Here is a 16,795-nt window from a genome sequence, read left to right on the forward strand (position 1 = left end):
GCCACAGCATAAGACTTGCCTCCCAGAGCTGTTCTGATGATGAAATGGGACAGTACGTAAATGACCGGAAGCAGATACTCAGTAAAGGGTGTTACTGTTTTGCTAATGCCCAGGGGTGTTGAACTCAGTAATCTGAAGGGCCCCTTCTCGATAGTACCATTATGTGATTTAATTATTCTCGACATCCGAAAAGGCCCAGGGCTGACATTTTCAAACCAGGGTTGCCATATCTGGGACTGCGGGGCTGGGAGGTGTTCTGTCCCTGAGCTGTCGCTGTTGCCGTTGGCACGCGGTGACAGGAGGCCACCTGCGTGGCTGGCCCGGCCGCCTGCACTGCCCCTTGCTCAGTGGCCTTGATCTGGCTGAGCATCACATCCTCACAGTCAGGTAGCCAAAGGGAGGTGCAAGGCACTGCCCCTCGAGAACCGCCGGCCCGTGCCCTGAGCATCTCGGGGGACGGGAGCCTTCCACTATGTGTGGGCTGGCTCTCGCTGCTGTCGTTGACTGTGTCCCTTTAACAGGGATGTGGCACTGGGATGCTGCTAGAAACAGGGACGGGTTTCCCGCTCCTGTTTGGAGGGCTTCTTGGAGTTGGCCCAGAGCTTTCCAGACTGGCTGGCTGGGCCTGGGCGCGTCTTGAGAGCGTGAAAGAATGAACTGCATGCTTGGCTCCTTGGCACTGGGTTCTAACCGCTGCCCAGCAGGAAGCAGGAAGAGGCTTTTGGTTATTGCTGGCCATTCTTGACCAGGCTCAGGTCCTTTTCTGGTCTTTTTCGGGACTTTTTACAAGGACCGTGGACTGAGGCATATACTCCTGAGTGAAAGGCCATGATGTTATCATTTTCTGTTACGCAACAGAGTTACGGGATCTGGTCAGACATCAAGCCAGCTGCGTCGCAGGGGTGCCTGGGCTTCAGGGCGACGGTGGAGGACGGGTGGGTGGGTTCACCGACACCGTGACCTGAATTTGAGAGGTAGGTTCTCCTCTCCTGCTGCCTTCTGGTCTCAGCGTTGATCGTCAGGGTCTCCTTGGCCATCTGCACTGTCACCTGTGAAGAGCCATATGCCATATCTGCTTTACCTTCCAGCTTCCAGAGAGGCCTCCTTGTCCCCAGAATTTGGCATTTGTGGTGGCAGCCGTTCTGGGTGTCAGAGGCGTGACATAGCTGTCACTGTGCGGCACACTTTCCCTGCAGGCTTGGGCTCTGAGCTGTCCATCTGCTCTCCAGAGCCCCCTTCCTGTTCCTCCTTCGCTGATGGTAAGCGTGTTGACTTCGTGGCATGCTTCTTGCCCGGCACAGGTGGAGCCCCTGCTGTTGCTGAAGGCGGCCCTCATTCTGCAGACCTGCCAGCGCTCGCCCCATGTTCTAGCCGGCTGCATCCTCTATAAGGGGCTGTGAGTAATGCCGGGTCCTGCCCCTCCAGCCCTGCCCCTGCTGCAGAACTGACCACCCCGATCGGGGGCGGGGAGCTCTGTGTGTGGCCAGTTCCAGGTGGTCTTGTTGGGCAACTAGCGGGTAGTTTAGATTTGATATAGGGTCCCTGCCTGTCTTTGGGCAGAGCTGGGAAATTGCAAACTGTTGTGTCCAGAAGAGAGTTGGGGATATAAAAGGCAGCTTTGAAGAGATCCGTGAAATTCTCAGATAGGGCATGGAGGAGGCCCACAGCACCTTCCCCTGCTGCCCAGGGCCCTGGTGTGCTGGCCATAGCTTCAGCTCAGGCTCCTGCAGCCTCTTGGCTGGGTCCATCTCCAGTTGGCCTCTGAGGTCTCACTGCAGCTCTTCACACAGCTGGAGGGCCTCTTAGTGAGCTTGAGCACCTAAGAGCCCTCCATGGGGGCTCTCCCAGTTGAAACTCCCACCAGCTGTGTCCCCGAGATCCTCGCCACCACAGGGTGTCAGGAATGTTTCCAATTCAGAGTCCTGAGTGTGTTTCTTCTCACGGTGTCCTTGTTCCTGTGTCTGACCCCCCAGGATCGTTAGCACCCAGCTCCCACCCTCTGTCACAGCCAAGGTTCTGCTTCATCGAGCTGTACGTCGGGACCAGGTATCGCAAAGCCCACCCCGCTGGCTGGGATGGTTCATCCGGCGAGTCTGTCTTTATATCGGGCAAGGCTGATCCCCAGTGCTAGATGGATGGGGGCAGCTGCTGCTGCCTTGTCCTTCTCAGGACCCCAGGTCCATCTGTGTGGTTTCCTTCGAGTGAGGTCACCGGCAAAGCCGAAAGAAAATGTTGTCTTCTGCGTGGTAGACTTGGTTGGATTTTCTTCGATCCAAGTGGAGCTATGAGAATTTGACTTCCCTCGAGGATGGGCTTTATGTCAAAGAGATGCTGGATTTTTCAGAGAGAGAGAGAGACTGTAAAAGATGGCTTAGGACAACAGAAACTTTAAAAATACTTCCTTCTTATATTTACTTAACTGTTTTTATAATGAAGGAAAAGTCATATGTGCTCATGGGAAATAAAACTGCCCACAACTGGACTGCACAGAGATAATCACTGCTAGCATCTGGCATATTTCCTTCGAGTTCTTTTTTCTTTTGTTTTACTAGTTGATTCTTACTGTGCGAGACTCTGGTTTTAAATGTGTCATCAGGCTACCTTCTTACACTTATTAAATCAGTAGACATTTAAAACGCGTGTGTGGCTCTAGCCGGCTCCTTCCCACCGTGATGCAGGGGTCCTTAGAACAGCCTTCCTAGTAAACTATTTGATAATGAGAGGCTTGAGGATGCCCTTTCCTTTTTCCTCATTATTCAGCACTATGAATCCATACTAAGGAAATCATCTGACTGCTGAAGAAGGTTTATACTCAAAATTTATCGCAACAGGATTTACGACAGTGAAAAATCAGATATAACTTAAATGTCTACGGTAGGAGCTGGCAGACCGTGGGCTGTGGGCCAGTCGCCTACTGACAGAATTTTCTTGGCCTGCTTCTGAGCCACATCTGCAGGTTGAGCAGTTGGACAGAGACTGTATGGCCGCAAAGCCGAAAATATTCACTATTTTCGGAAACGATGAATTCTCCTGCACCACTGTAAACGTCATAAGATTGTGGTCAGCGGTTGCAAATGGCCAAAGATGCCTTCATGACAGAAATTGTGTGTCACTCTTTCAAGCAGAAAAGAAAGCTTTAGGTAATGTGGCCTCAGAGTATAAAAAAAATGCATAGACTTAAAGGAAAATGTGCCCAATGTTAACAGGATTAGCTTGCGGGTGAGGGAATTACATGTGATATTTTGGAAAAGAATTTTTGTCTAGAGTTAGTTTATGTAAAGAAAAAAAGAAAGCCACAACACTTCTTAGGAGTGAAAGTCGTTTTGGTGAGAAGAGCAGTTTTTGTTTTGTTTTGGTGGGTCCTTTTGGAACCTTTAGGTGGAGATGGCTGGAAAGCTCTTTTGAGGAGATTCCTGGGTTTCTCACCTTGATTGTAAATCAGAACCAGAGATCTGACCTCACATCTGGTTTAGGTTGAATCCTTCCCTTGTGAGGGTCACAGGCCCTTCACACTTTTGTTATAATGGGATCCGTGTGAGCTCTAGGCCAGGGCTGTGGTAGATGTGGCTTTATTCCAGGAGATGGCTTCCCTGGAGGTCTGAGAGGTAACATGAATGAATGCTTGCTGTTATTCCCAGAGAGGAGAAACTGAGAAATCAGAATGGGAAGAAGCCTGGTGTGAGCCTGGGTGGTGTGGCCGCCCCAGCCAGCGTGGGCCCGGCTCTTGGCTGACCCCAGCCACGGCGGGGGGCAGGCAGCTTGGGGGAGCTTCTGTTCCATCTGCTTTGCTGTTGGCATGCGGCTGGGACCAGCATCCTGGGCCTGGCTACATTTCATGAACAGATGGCACCGCGCGGTCCTGATGGTTAGGTGGTGGGGAGAACGGGTGCCCAGCACCAACTTCTCTGTGTGTTTATTTTCAGAGAAAACCTCTAGGAGGGGATGCCCTGCAGGAACATGGTAAGCGATCAGGTGCCTTGTTACATCTTGGGAATGGTCTTTAAGCTGCCTGGCCCTATCCAAGTCACGTGAAAGGCCGAGTAGTCCTATGTGGTAATTCCATCAGCTCGTGAGATTAGGAAAATATATAGAGCTTCAAGGACAAAGTTACCCCTCAAAATCCCAGGTGTAAAGCTCGTGATTTTAGGCACACCTCTTAAATCCCCGTTTCCAGATCCTCAACTCCCCATTATGAGACTACTCAGACGAGTTCCAGAAGGTCGCGATTAGGAATGGTTGCCATCGGCGGCCCCTGCCAGGAAGACCTTTTGCAGCAGTGCAGGTGCCCCCAAGAGGGGGATTTGTTTTATTTTGCATCATAAGTCAGGGCAGACCCGTTTGGTCAGGTGGAAGTGCTTTTTTCCAGCTTCTGTCTTTTTTTTAAGTGCCACTAAACTTTCTTCCACCAAACGTCACCCTGGGTGCAGAGTTGCCCACACGGGCTTTTCCCTGCTGATGGCTGACGTTGTAGCTGCAGTTTTGTGGCTTTTGTTCTGGGTTGAGGAACGAAGCCCAGAGCTGCTCTCTGAGCCCGCCTGTGGGTTGGATGCGTCACCCCAAGAACAGTCCCTGCCCCTCTGTCTTCTCTGGCCCAGGGGAGGGCCCTGGCCACACCGCTTTGCAATTCTAGGAGCAGCACTCCCTCCAAACGTCCAGATTGTGCCTGTTTTCCTGACCGAAGAGGAAGCTGTCAGTCTCCGTGCGTTCCCCCGGGAGCCCACGACCAGGTAAGGGAGCTCACAGGGGTTCCTCTTAACCCATGCATTGGGCACTCCCTCCCAAGGATTTATCCAGGTGAGCCCCTGGCATTTGATAACTGATGCTCTGCCTTGGCAGGGGCGTCCGGCGCTTCAGCACAGAGATCAGAGGTGTCTGGCAGAGTGAGATAAGCGTAGGTTTCAAACCCCAGAACTGCTGCTCATCAGCTGTGTGACCTTGAGCAAGTCCATTCCCTGCCTGAGCCTCAGTGTTTGCAACTGTAAAATGGACCCAGTAACGTCTACTTCACGGGTTCCTTGCAAAAGTTGGGAATAGTATGTGTGTAGCACCCAGTATAGGGCCTGACTCACAGTCGGCCTCCAAACGTGGGTGTCCCTGGTTCAGTGGGCTCTGCTGTTTCCTGTAGGTGATCCCAGTGTCACTGTGTGAAGCCCCGAGGGCTAGGCGTTGCCCTAGGTTTCCTCCTGTGCTTTGACCGTGACCTCTTAGGCTCTGTGGCCTCAGCACCCACTTGTCACCAATGCCCACGCTTTTTAGGGAAGCACTGCTTTAGTCTCCCCCAGGGCAGGACCCTTGCCCACGCTCAGTCGCCTGCCCTTCCTCATGCCCGCCTTGTTCGCCAGCACTCTGGCATCTCCAGCCAGACTCCCGGAGCCCCCAGCCCAGCGCCCTCCAAAGGGTTTGAACACATCTGCCCCGAAAGAAAACGCCCCCAGACACGTGGAATCCACGGCTCGGATCTCAGCAACCAGCCCTGAGCCCACGTCTCCTGACGTCACCTGGCCAAATGGCAGGGGGGAAAACGGACACTGGTCAGGCTGTGATCTGAAGAGCACCAAGCCCCCAACACCGCACCACGCCGCCGGGGGCCGGGGGCCTGGGCTCAGCCTCTCCCTGGTGAAGGAAACCGGTTTGTCCAGGGGGGAAGAGGAACTGGACTTGTCTGAAATCCACGTTCCAGAAGCTCAGGACACGGGAGCATCCTTGGGTTATTCTGCCTCCGATGGCGGGCCTCCTGCCTGCAGGGCATCTGTCAGTGACTCTGGCAACCCCGGAAGCCAGCCACCCGAGGCCCTGCCTGTGGGCACAGCTGTGGGCGGCCCCCTCCCTCCCTCCACTGCTGAGATGCTCACCCAGAATGGAGCCCTGGAACGGCCCAGAGACCTTCCTGGCAACAGCAGCCAAGCCCCCGTCCCCAGGGACCACCTCCTCAGCCCGAGGAGCGGGCCGTTGCCGTCGCCTTGCTTGGATTCGAGGCAGACGGGGTCTCAGCTGCCCGTGGGGGAACAAGGCGAGGGGCAGCACGGCGATGGGGTTCCTGAGGGCCGCTCAGCCTCCAGCCCGGAACGCGCCTCGGGCTCGGCAGACCCCCCAGGCGACGGCCCCTCCGCAGACAGAACCGGATCCAGGGCGACCCCCGTGTCCCTCGCGCGGCTCGTGCGGATGAACCTCTACACTCACAGCGTCAGAGCCCTGGCACTGTTGCTGCTGGCCGAGGAGCCGCTGCTGGGAGATGGCGCGGCCGTCGAGGACGTGGTGAGTGTGCAGACCCCCCGGCCCCTGGCAGCCCGCCCCCGCCTCCTCGGAGTGGGGACAGGCAGGGGCGCTCGGCCAGCAGCTGTGTGACCTCGTGCCAAACATCCCTGTCCGTGCAGCGGGGTGCCGGTGGTGCCCACCTCCTCGGCTGTTTGTGGGGGGCGAGTGAGCATCAGTGCCGAGCACAGAGCCAAACGCAAAGGCATCCACAAGCGTTGCCCTTTCCAGCTTCTTCCATTTTCTCAGCGCCTCTGGTTCGCCATCAGCAGTGTGGGGTGCAGTGCAGCCATGCAGGCCATGACCACACACGGCCTCACTCCCTAGCCCGGCAGCTCTAGGCTCTGTGTGGCCGGAGTCTGTGCATGTCACCGCCTGGATTGGGAGTTTTCCGCCAGCCCTGACTTTCCGTCCATCTGGAGCTCCTTCCTAGAAGGCCCTGGACGTCTGAAATGCTAACTGGATCCAGAAGGCTCCTCTCAAACCCTTGCAGCCCCTTCCCCACTTCGAGTGGTAAGCTGACCTTCTCTGGAGCCTGGGCCCACGCTGGATCCAGTTGCCATAGTAACAGCCTTGCTTTAGTTGGCCGGGCAACGGCAGCGATAAAAACAGAAGGTTAAAATTGCTGCAGGGTGAACGGTGTCCTGGGGCTTGCCTTGTTTCTGTTCTTAAATCTATATTATTCTAAGCCCATCGTATCAGCAGGCAGGCCCGTGGCCCTCCGTACATGAGCGGGTCCCCTGGAACGCAGTGGAGGAGGGCGGCGGGTCCTCCGCGCGGAGCCTGGAGACAGAGCCTGTGCCTCTCGCACCTGCCTGGCTCCTCTCCCCTTTCCACAGGCCCCGCAGCACCCTCCCCGAGTGGCGGCTTCCCGCCACCTCCTTCCTCAAGGCTCTGAGCGACATCTCTACCTCCTCCTCCTTATAACAGCTCAGGGATCCAGGGCTGCAGTTCTGTGCATCCATCTCCCGGCCGATGCCTTAGTTTCATGGTCTGTCCTGCTTAGCACCGAGCTTAGATGCGGCATTTTGCAGGCCCGGTGTTGGCATGCAGTACAGTGGATACCACCCCTCTTTTTTTTACTTTCCCCCCCAAAAAGAAAAAGAATAGTGCAGGCTGCTCGGGGAGAAGAAGGTAAATTAAGATATATTCCGCATTTGCTGTATGTAAATACTTTACATCTGCTACTTTAGCCAAGCCTTGGAACAGCTAGCTCTGGGGGCAGGCACGGTAACTCCCATTTTGCCCTTAAGAAAACCACCTCTTTGAGATCAAGACCTAACGCACATGGTGGGGCCCAGGATTTCTGCCTGTTTCTTGTCTCCCACCCTCAACCCTCTGTCCCCCGCGGATCTGACCCTGGCATGGTAGGTGGGAAGGTGAAGGAGTAAAGGCCCTGCCTTCTGTGGCCCTTGATACTCGGACATGGGACTTGGTCTGTCACAGCCCATCCTTGTTGTCAGGGCAACGACCTCCCTGGGCTTTCATGGAAAGTAGGGTTTGGTGTTGGGCAGGAAAGAGAACGCAATTTTATGGAAAAAGAAAACTAGTCTTTTCTGAGAAGAGTAGGGCGTTAACGAACTTTGATCAGCTTGCTGGTTTGTGAGTGGAGTCGGTTGATCAGACCCGAAGGCCGTCTATCTTATAATCAGCAGAGAGCTTTCATTGCCTTTCTGTCCCAGTTCTGCACACAAAACAGTCGACCTGATTTCCCTCCAGACCCTCTGCTGCTTGCTGTCTAGAAAAAGCCAACCCACTGGTTCAGAGGAGCAGAGTAGGCTCACGCCAGGGGGCAGCAGAGAGCCGCCGATAGTTTCCTGCTCAAAACCCAAGGTAATCCTCTCACTGACCTTCGATTATTCATCGTTACAGTAGGACACGGAGCTGTGGCTACAGCAGTGTGTTAGCGTAAAATCCAAAAAGCACCCCTCTCCCGTGAAACTGGGGCTTCTGAGTAAATGTGAGTTCCTGCATCGTTTCTTCTGCGTGTGTGGGGACACACTGACATTGAGCCGCTTGCTTTGCTGTGGGCTAGAAGGCGGAGGATCCAGGAACAGCCCCGGCTCCGTGTCTCCTAGGGCTGCTGTGAGGCTCTCGTATGTGGTAGTGTGTCTTGGGTTGGCAAACTTTAATGTAAAGGAACACATAGCAGGTGTTTTCTGCTTTGTACAACTCCTCGAATCTGCTGTTGTAGTACAAAAACAACCATAAACAATATGTAAATAAACGGCGTGGCTGTGTTCCAGTACATTGTTTATGGACACAAAAATTGAAGCTTGCTATAATTTTCACATAACAATATTATTCTTTTGAGTTTTTTTCCCCTAACCATACAAAAATATAAAAACCATTCTCAGCTCTCAGGCTATCTAAAACAGTGTCAGTAGGCTGGATTTGGTCCACGGGCCATGGTTTGCTGACCCCTCATATATACGAAAGCACTTGCTTACCAGTAGAAAATTGCCCACGTGTCATCTGGTATAGCGTCTTGTGATTTAACTGCGTTGATGGTTAAGTGATTTTATCCTGAGGACAAGTTAGGCAGAAGATTCCAGAAGTGGCTCGGTGCCTACAGAGAAAGCTCAAGGTTTGGCATGGCTCATTCTGTCCCCGTTTTCCCTTTCCCTGGGCACCCCAGCTGGGGATGGAGGGATGACTGTTGCAGATTCCTGAGATCCAGAAACTTTCAGCGAGGCTGTGGTTTGACTTCGTGGTAAATCCTGTACACACACACACACACACACACACACACACACACACACACACACACACAGCCTCATCTGCCTCTGTTAATTGCGTTGGTGAGGCTGTTCCAGGGATCTGAGCAAGGGACAGTGTGCTTGTCCTCCTGTTCCGTTACTGTGGACCCTCGACTCAGCCCGCACAGCTCGTGGTGGACGGTGCCTGGTGTCGGTCACACTCGCTGTCCAGTCACCCAGTGGCTGTTGACTGGCACCTCCTGGGAGCCAGGCTCGCTGCTGGGCCCTGGGGACGCAGAGATGAGGGTGTCACGTAAACCCTGGTGCCAAACCTAATGGCTTTAAGTACCATTTCTACGACATGGGCTAGAAATGCTAATTTAAGTCCAGGACACTCCCCAAAATAACACTTGAGTTTCATGACATTCACCTCAGAACATTCTCTATACATCTCTGGTCCTTTTATGTGAGCTTATTTTTTTACACAGCTGTCGTGAAATAAGTCAACCCACAGACAAGTCGTATTAGTCCAGGGACGAGTGCTCATGGAAGAGGTCCCACTTCTTTAATAACGACAGTTTTCATATTCTTGACTTTAAGAAAATGCCTTCGCTCCCGGCACTTCAGAGCGGACAGAATGGATAGATGCTATTTGACCTCAGCCACTCAACAGCCCTGTAGTATCCCTATTTTCACAGATGAAAAAAAGCGAGGCGCAGAAAAGCCAGTAACTTGCCCCGGGTCATCTAGTCGGGAAGAGGCTGAGCCAGGAGGTCCTTCACCCGGGCGCCAGCTGCTGCCCAGGGCCCGCGGCCTCCTTGTGGCTTTAGCAGCCCGGGGCAGCCCCAGGAGGCCCCGTTTCAGGCTGAGTCCATCTGGACGTGACAGACGTACTTGGCGGGGCCCAAGATGGAGTTCAGCCGTTCGAAGATGACGTTGCGGGAAAATAGTTCACGGATGAAGGACGAAGTTCATGCTGTATCGTGAGGTCACAGAACTAGCATCAGTCGTTATTTATGGTCTGACTCCATCTTTAGTTTATAAACAACAAACGTACAAAATGGGACAGTCCCGTGTTCCCAACTGCACCTGCAGGTGACATCCCCTGGGAGGTGTTTTAAAATACAGGTGTTTGGGCCTCACTTCCCAGACTGGGTTCCTCCTCTGAGCCAGAGAGCACAGAAAACCATTTCACCCACACGTCTCAGTCCTTCGAGAACAGTGGCTGGTACTATTCTAGGTACATGGGAGGGAGGTGGCCTCGCTGCAGACAGTCAAGAAGCACGGGGTGGGGGAGGAGCGGGGCACAAACGCCAGCCCTGGTTATAGGAGATGCACCAGGGCGCCACCAGTGGCTCTGCCTGGATGGTGAGATTCTGGGCCAGTTTTCCTTGCTTTTTTTTTTTTTTTCTTTTATTTTTCTGCTCCCCCCTATTTTCTGATTTTTCTACAAGTTTGAAATGCATTAGGACATAAGGGCCGAAGTCAGGATTTCTCCAACAACAGGTCAAAGCACTGGTCAGAGTCCTTCTTGCTAAGTCAGGCAGCCACGCAGATATCCCTTGGGTGGCTTGCTCAGTGGTGGCCTGTCCCCTCCCTGCCCCGCAGTACCACGGCAGCCTGGCGTCCCTCAATGGGCTAGAGGTGCACCTGAACGAGACGCTGCCCCGGGACCAGGCGGCCCCCGCGGCCAGAACCTATGGCTTCGCGCACTATGACCGCGTCCAGAACGTACTGGCGGGTAAGGGGCGCCTCCAGTGGGTGGGAGTGGGAACCGGGGCCCAGCGCACGGGGTGAGTGCCCTGCAGTCAGGATGCTGCTTTCTCACTTGGAGCCCAGCTCCCACGGGGTTTAAATTCTCTTGGCAAACACTTCTTTTCTCGTTTATCTTATTTTGGCCGTTTCTCCAACATTTTGAGAGAAGCACACACGTTCAAATGTCTGCGATGAGGTCACCTCCCGATTCGGACCTTCGTGTGCAGAGACCGGTGTTGCCCACCATCGGGGGCGGCGTGTGCTCCGTGGCGGGGCGCAGCTGGAGGGCCCAGCACCCTGGCCTCTGTCCCGCTGCCCCTGGGCACCCGTACTCCAGGCCGGGGCCTCACCTTGTCCGTTTATGGTTCTGGGTTTGGGGGATGTTGCTGGAGGGGGGCGGTCTGCCACTCACGACTTCTGTGTCCTCTTCTGGAAGCCAACCTGCCACAGGTGGCCACAGCCCAGGACCGCCGCTTCCTCCAGGCCATCAGCCTGATGCATTCCGACTTCGCCCGGCTGCCCGCGCTGTACGAAGTAACCGTCAGGTGAGCATCCCCAGCTCACTGACAGCCCTGCGCCAGGAGCCGCCTTCCTGGGTCCGGGCAGAGCCTCCTTCATAACCAAATGAAGGACAGTCCAGGAACCAGTCAGGGCTTTCTTTGATCTGCTCCGGTGGCTGCTGTCATCTGCCCCCATGCTTCCCATGTCATGTATTTGCTGGGTCCCATCCTGGGGTTCGGACTGCTTTACACACTGGGGTACAGCAGGGAGGAGACCTAAGGCCCTCACCACCTCAGTGCTTCCATCCGTCGCTGGGGAGGAAGGAGGGGCCTCGGTCTCTGCCATAAACGATGCTGAAGTGCTGTCTTCCATCCGCTAACTTAACAAGCCCCACGTGCTCATGACCAAGTCTCCCAAGTCAAATGCTGCCCTCCCCTCGCCGGCAATATGGCCCAAAGACACCCACAGTTAATAGTTTGGTGTACGTTACTCCAGGTTTCGTTGGTTTTCATTTTTATTTTTTGCATATAAAAGACGATTAGCATTTTTGACTGTCTTTCTTCTAGAAAGCTGGAGCATACTAACGTGGTTTACAGGTTTCCTTTTTTCACCGTGTTGCATGTCCTGAACGCTGCTGTACCAGCAGATCTAGATTATTGTTATTATTGCCATTTACAGTCTTTAACCAACCGAATTTCTACTTTTTCTCTCTACACGCTTCCCTTATGAAACCGGTAGCAGAAAAGAAGGCAAGTTAGAGGGTCAGAAGGGGGGTGCCTGCTCTGTGTATATCATTCAGTTAAGTCCTTGGAATGATTTGGTCCAGCGCATTCTTTTGAACCTCATTTTACGGACGAGGAAATTGAAGCACAGACAGAATGGACGACTCGCCCCAGGGTCGCATTCTTACTCAGAAGCTGAGTCAGGATTTGAGCCCAGGTGTCTCAGCTCGAAGCACATGCCCTGGCCGCACACCTTTCCAGTTCCGGGGACAGTGTGGCTGAGAAGGAGGCGTGTGGGCTCTGGGCTCGGCTCTGGTGCTGACCAGGTTCTAATGCCTGTCACCGGCCACACAGGAATGCGGACACTTCTGCCCAGCGCCATCTCCAGCCAATATTTCTGTATATCTTTCCGTAATAAATGTGTCTCCTCTGGCTTTAAGTCACAGCTGCCCCACGCTGGCAACCTAGATCCATCACCCACCTTGTGGCCCTGTAGTATTTCATCTTCCTTGGAGCTGAGAGGGTTTTAGCGCTGGGATACGTAGCTCATTTGAATAATAGAAACGGAACAAACAGGCTCCATTTCTTAACCGCTCACCATGGGCTAAGCAATTTGTATATATTCCTACTCATTTACTCTCTATAAAATCTCAGCGAGGGAATTTACTGTTGTCATATTCATTTTACTGACGAGAAAGCTGGAGCAGCTTAGCCAAGGGCACACAGCCAGGAAGTCGCAGGGGTGGGATGAGCACCGAGGTCTGTGTGACTCCAGATCCATGCTCGTTACCTGAAGGCCAAGGTGCCCCCTCTCCAAGGCCGTAGTGACTGGTCCATGACTCGTCCTGCCGGGTCACTGACAGCACCTCTGCGGGTCTCCGAGCTCTGAAGGCTCACAGGCAGCTTCGGACTGTGGTCTCCTTTCTTCCTCCAACAGGAATGCCTCCACGGCTGTGTACGCCTGCTGCAGCCCCGTCCAGGAAACCTATTTCCAGCAGCTGGCGCCGGCGGGGCGGAGCTCCGGCTTCCCGAGTGCGCAGGACAGCACCTTCAGCCTCCCGGGCAAAGCCAAGCAGAAGCTGCTGAAGCACGGGGTGAACTTACTTTGAACCGTGGGTTCATGACCCCAGCAGATGACTCTCACATCGAATCCCAGCAAAGGAAGCTCTGCCTTGTTAAATGGAAAAGTCCCGCTATTTTGTTTTCCTTGGAGCCCCTTGTTTTTAGGAATGTAATGATATTTAAGTGTTTGTTGCCCCTTCTTCAGATTGGCGTTGGACGAGGTAGCTCTCCGGGTCAGCAGACCTAGAGCACGTGGTAAAGAACTTGATGATGTGGGCAGCACTGCGGCCAGACTGGGTGCCTTGGTCCTTACACCCAAGGGGCACAGGGCCAGTGAGCCCCCCGTCACACTGAGCCCCGGGCGCCTGACATTTCTTGCTGCTGTTCCACCCCAGCCTTAACTAGGACCACAAAATCCCAGTTTGGCATCTTTTCTAGAACCTGGTTGGCCCTGTCTGGAGTATTTGTCCAGCCCTGTCTCCAGGGGGCCGGTCTGAGGTGTGAGTGCCCAGCCAGGAGGCGGATTTGTCAGCGAGCAGACCAGAGCTCCCACTTCTCAGGTTACCTTGAGGGCAGTCCTTCTGGGAGGGCGGGACGCCTCGTGCAGTGAAGCAGTCAGGGATGCTGAAACCACCTTGTTTGGATCTTCTGGAACTATATTCAAAACGAGCAGCCTGTTCTTCGGCTCACCCGCAGTGGGGGCAGATCTCAATGACGTGGAAGGGAGTCTGGGGTGCCGGGACCGAGAGCTGGGTGATGACAGGCCAGACTGGGCCCCCTGGGTGGAAGTGGGTTGTGCTGCTGGTTCCTCCCGAGTGAGTGTCCCAAACGGGAGTTTCTAAAAGGTTTTGGTGCAAAAGCAGGACTGTGCTTTTCAGCGGTGGCTGCATGAAAGGGAACAGCATTCGTTTGTGTGTTTCTGGGCTGGAGTAGTACTAGAACATCAGTTCTATTACGTTACCGCCTGACATTTTATGATGATATGATGCAGGTCACAGGATGAAAATATTTCGCAAAATCCTAACCAGATGTTTACTGAAGTACCTGAGATTCCATTTGAAAATTGTGATGTTAATAACTTCATGTCAGTGAACCATTATCTCATGTTTCTGACATGGTGTCTTTTTCTTGAAACAAGTTTCTAAGGGCTAAAAATAAAAATAGCCAAAAACACTAATGAGTTCTGAGTAACAGTAACATCTCTGGTGACAAAGTAAGGATGAAGGTATGTATGTATATATGTACATATGTGTGTATTTCACGTGGTCACGTTTCTCTTTGCCCTGCCTGATCCAGCCTGGCCAGGTGAGGAAGAGCGCATGTCAGAACGGTCCGTGCGAGGGTGGCGCGTTGTTCCAGGGAGCACCAGCTTCAGCGTGGCTGGACCGCACACCAGGCCCACGTCACCCTTTCTGTCACCTCTCTGGGGTCCCTCCTGCCACTGGCTGGCCTAAGAGGTGAGCTTCCCAGAGGGAGGAGGACCACACCTCAAGCTAGGAGAAATGTACAGTGTCCTACTTCTCTGCCTGATTCTCCAAGGAAAAGTCCCTTACAAATCCCGGGGCCAAGCTCTCACGGAACATTCCCGTGACTGCCTTACACAGAACATGTTCCCTTTCTGTCCTGAGGTATTTTCAAGCATCCACACTTTTTTCCTCTTGCCACTGATGCTCCAGAATTGTGAGATCTCCAAGTCCTGAGTTTGGTGAAATTCTGACCTGTTACGTGTTGACACAGGGACAGAACTTGGAGCCCCTGAGCCCATTTTCATCTGCGCCCCCGGTACCTCAGCTAACTACCTGGGCTCAAGGACTCTTCCAAACAAGATCTGCTTCACAAGGAAATCTCCTGCCTGTCTCTGAGCCCTTTCCTGGCTGTCAGGCCATTGGCGGAGCTTAATCTCCTCTGTTTTGCTTTCAGAAACCTCTCTTCCCATCTCATTTCCCAGGGCCGCTGCTGAGCCTACAATGTGTGTAATACAAAATGCTTGTTCCTGAGAATCAGTGCTCGAGGCAGCCCGGTGCTTCCCTCTGAGCTGAGTCTCAGCGATCACAGGTATGAGGTCCTGTGATCTCGGGTCCGCACAGCAGAATGTGAGACCTGCATGCGACGGCCATTTAAAAATAAGTCCACAATTTCTTTGCTACAAATTAGGGACCTGATTCTCCCCCTTGAGTGTGGGCTGTACTTAGTGATTCGTTTTTAATGACTCGAATGTGGCCAAAATGACAGTGTGACTTCTGAGAGTAGGTTATGAAACATCACAGCTGCCACCTCTCTCTCAGTTCACCTGTTTAGGGGAGAAGCTGACATCCGGGCAGCCCTATGGAGAAGCCCTCGTGGTGAGGGTCTCCTGCCCACGGCCACGTGAGTGAGCCTTCTTGGAAGCAGGTCCCCCAGCCTGGTTGCCTTCAGAGGACTGCAGCCCCTGCCGACATGTGACTCAACCTCGTAAGAAACAGCCAGAACCATCAAGCCGAACCACTTCTGAACTCCTAGCCCTCAGGAAGTGTGGGAGATAATAAATGTGTGTTGTTTTAAGCCACTCTTGGGGTGATCTGTTACAGCAATAGACAGTACACTCGCAAGCCCACATCTTAGCCCCCGACCAGGTTCCCTGCAGCTTTGGCCCGGGGACCCTTCAGCCTCGGTCCGTATCCAGCCACCAGCACCCACCGGGCCGCACCACTAAGGAAGGAACCGAGCGCTCCCTCTCCTTTCTTCCTGCCAGTTCCAGAGTCCGATCCTTCCCATGGGGGCGAGCCCCACTCCTCTGCACCGGTGCCCCCCAGGGACGGCGGTGTCTGCAGGACGCCCTGGTTTACGGCACACCGCCCCCCCCGCCCCGCCCATCCAGGACAACTGCCTCCCGCCAGTGAGCGGGGAACACGGGAGGACGGAGAGAAGTGAGAGGCTCTGTGGACCTCGGGAAAAAGGTCCCATGGTGTGATTAACAGTAGCAATCAATCAGACTCCTGCCGGGAAAGGCGCTCTGGTCCCCGGACGGATGTTAAGCCTAATCAAACTGCCTCCCGCTGGAGGGAGGCATCTGGGCCTATGGCTCTTGTCACCTCGACAGGATAGCCAGTGGGGACTGGCTCTTGGTTGCAGTCACCCTCTCCTGAGCGTCGAAGCCCCATGGTGGGCCTTTCTCATGTGGCCGAGACGCTCTGCACACTGCCCCAGTTACTGCGTTCCTCACACCCATCCTGCAGGAAGTGGGGTGCGGCTGCTCCCCGCTGAGTGTGCGTCCTCACACCGGACCACAGGCCCCGTGTCGTGGGCCCAGCAGTGGCCCCCGAAGATACCAACCAGGTCCTGTGAGCGTTACGTCGTGTGGTCAGGGTCGCTCAGGTGTGATTAAGGATCTTGAGATGCAGGTCATCCGAGTGCCCTCACAAGTGTGCTTGTCAGAGAGGCAGAAGCAGGTGATTCACGGAAGAGAAGGAGAAGTGAGGACGGAGGCAGAGGTTGAGTGACGCGGCCACAAGATGCAGAAGGGGCAAAGGATGGACTCTACCCCAGAGAGCAGGATTCTGTCAACACACTGACTTAGGCCCAGCGAAACCGATTCTGGACTTTGGCCTCCAGAAGCATGAGCGAATGAGTTCGGTTGTTTTAAGCCACCAGGTTCATAGTAGTTTGTTAGAGCAGCCATGGGAAACTAACGCGCCCACCCTGCAAACTTGATGTGTCTGTCCTTCTGGCCATTCCAAGCCTCTGTCTTTCAACAGCGCGGTGCCACGGAGCGCGGGCCGGGAGCAAGGGCTCGCACCGTGAAGGCCCTTGCGAGGTGGCCGAGAC

General features: G+C 54.1%; 1 protein-coding gene across 7 annotated transcripts in view; it reads left to right on the forward strand.

Annotated features, from left to right (window-relative positions):
• The window catches only part of HPS4 (HPS4 biogenesis of lysosomal organelles complex 3 subunit 2), a 27,521-nt gene extending 11,987 nt beyond the window's left edge, over positions 1 to 15,534 (forward strand). For 2 of the 7 annotated variants that reach the window (XM_032653814.1, XM_032653815.1), the window contains exons 7-15: positions 1,197 to 1,396; positions 1,974 to 2,046; positions 3,924 to 3,960; positions 4,631 to 4,727; positions 5,343 to 6,255; positions 7,972 to 8,085; positions 10,560 to 10,692; positions 11,143 to 11,251; positions 12,867 to 14,164. In XM_032653814.1, coding sequence (XP_032509705.1) covers positions 1,197 to 1,396; positions 1,974 to 2,046; positions 3,924 to 3,960; positions 4,631 to 4,727; positions 5,343 to 6,255; positions 7,972 to 8,085; positions 10,560 to 10,692; positions 11,143 to 11,251; positions 12,867 to 13,038 — 1,848 coding nt within the window. In that variant the 3' untranslated portion in view covers positions 13,039 to 14,164. Of the gene's footprint in view, positions 1 to 1,196; positions 1,397 to 1,973; positions 2,047 to 3,923; positions 3,961 to 4,630; positions 4,728 to 5,342; positions 6,256 to 6,579; positions 6,766 to 7,971; positions 8,086 to 10,559; positions 10,693 to 11,142; positions 11,252 to 12,866; positions 14,165 to 14,287; positions 14,449 to 15,276 lie in introns of those variants that run through there. The other 5 variants (XR_004353071.1, XM_032653816.1, XM_032653817.1 and 2 more) reach the window with 5 other exon arrangements.
• The last annotated feature ends 1,261 nt before the right edge of the window (positions 15,535 to 16,795 follow it).

Source organism: Phocoena sinus, chromosome 14 (genome assembly GCF_008692025.1).
Source record: "Phocoena sinus isolate mPhoSin1 chromosome 14, mPhoSin1.pri, whole genome shotgun sequence".
Classification (NCBI taxonomy): domain Eukaryota; kingdom Metazoa; phylum Chordata; class Mammalia; order Artiodactyla; family Phocoenidae; genus Phocoena; species Phocoena sinus.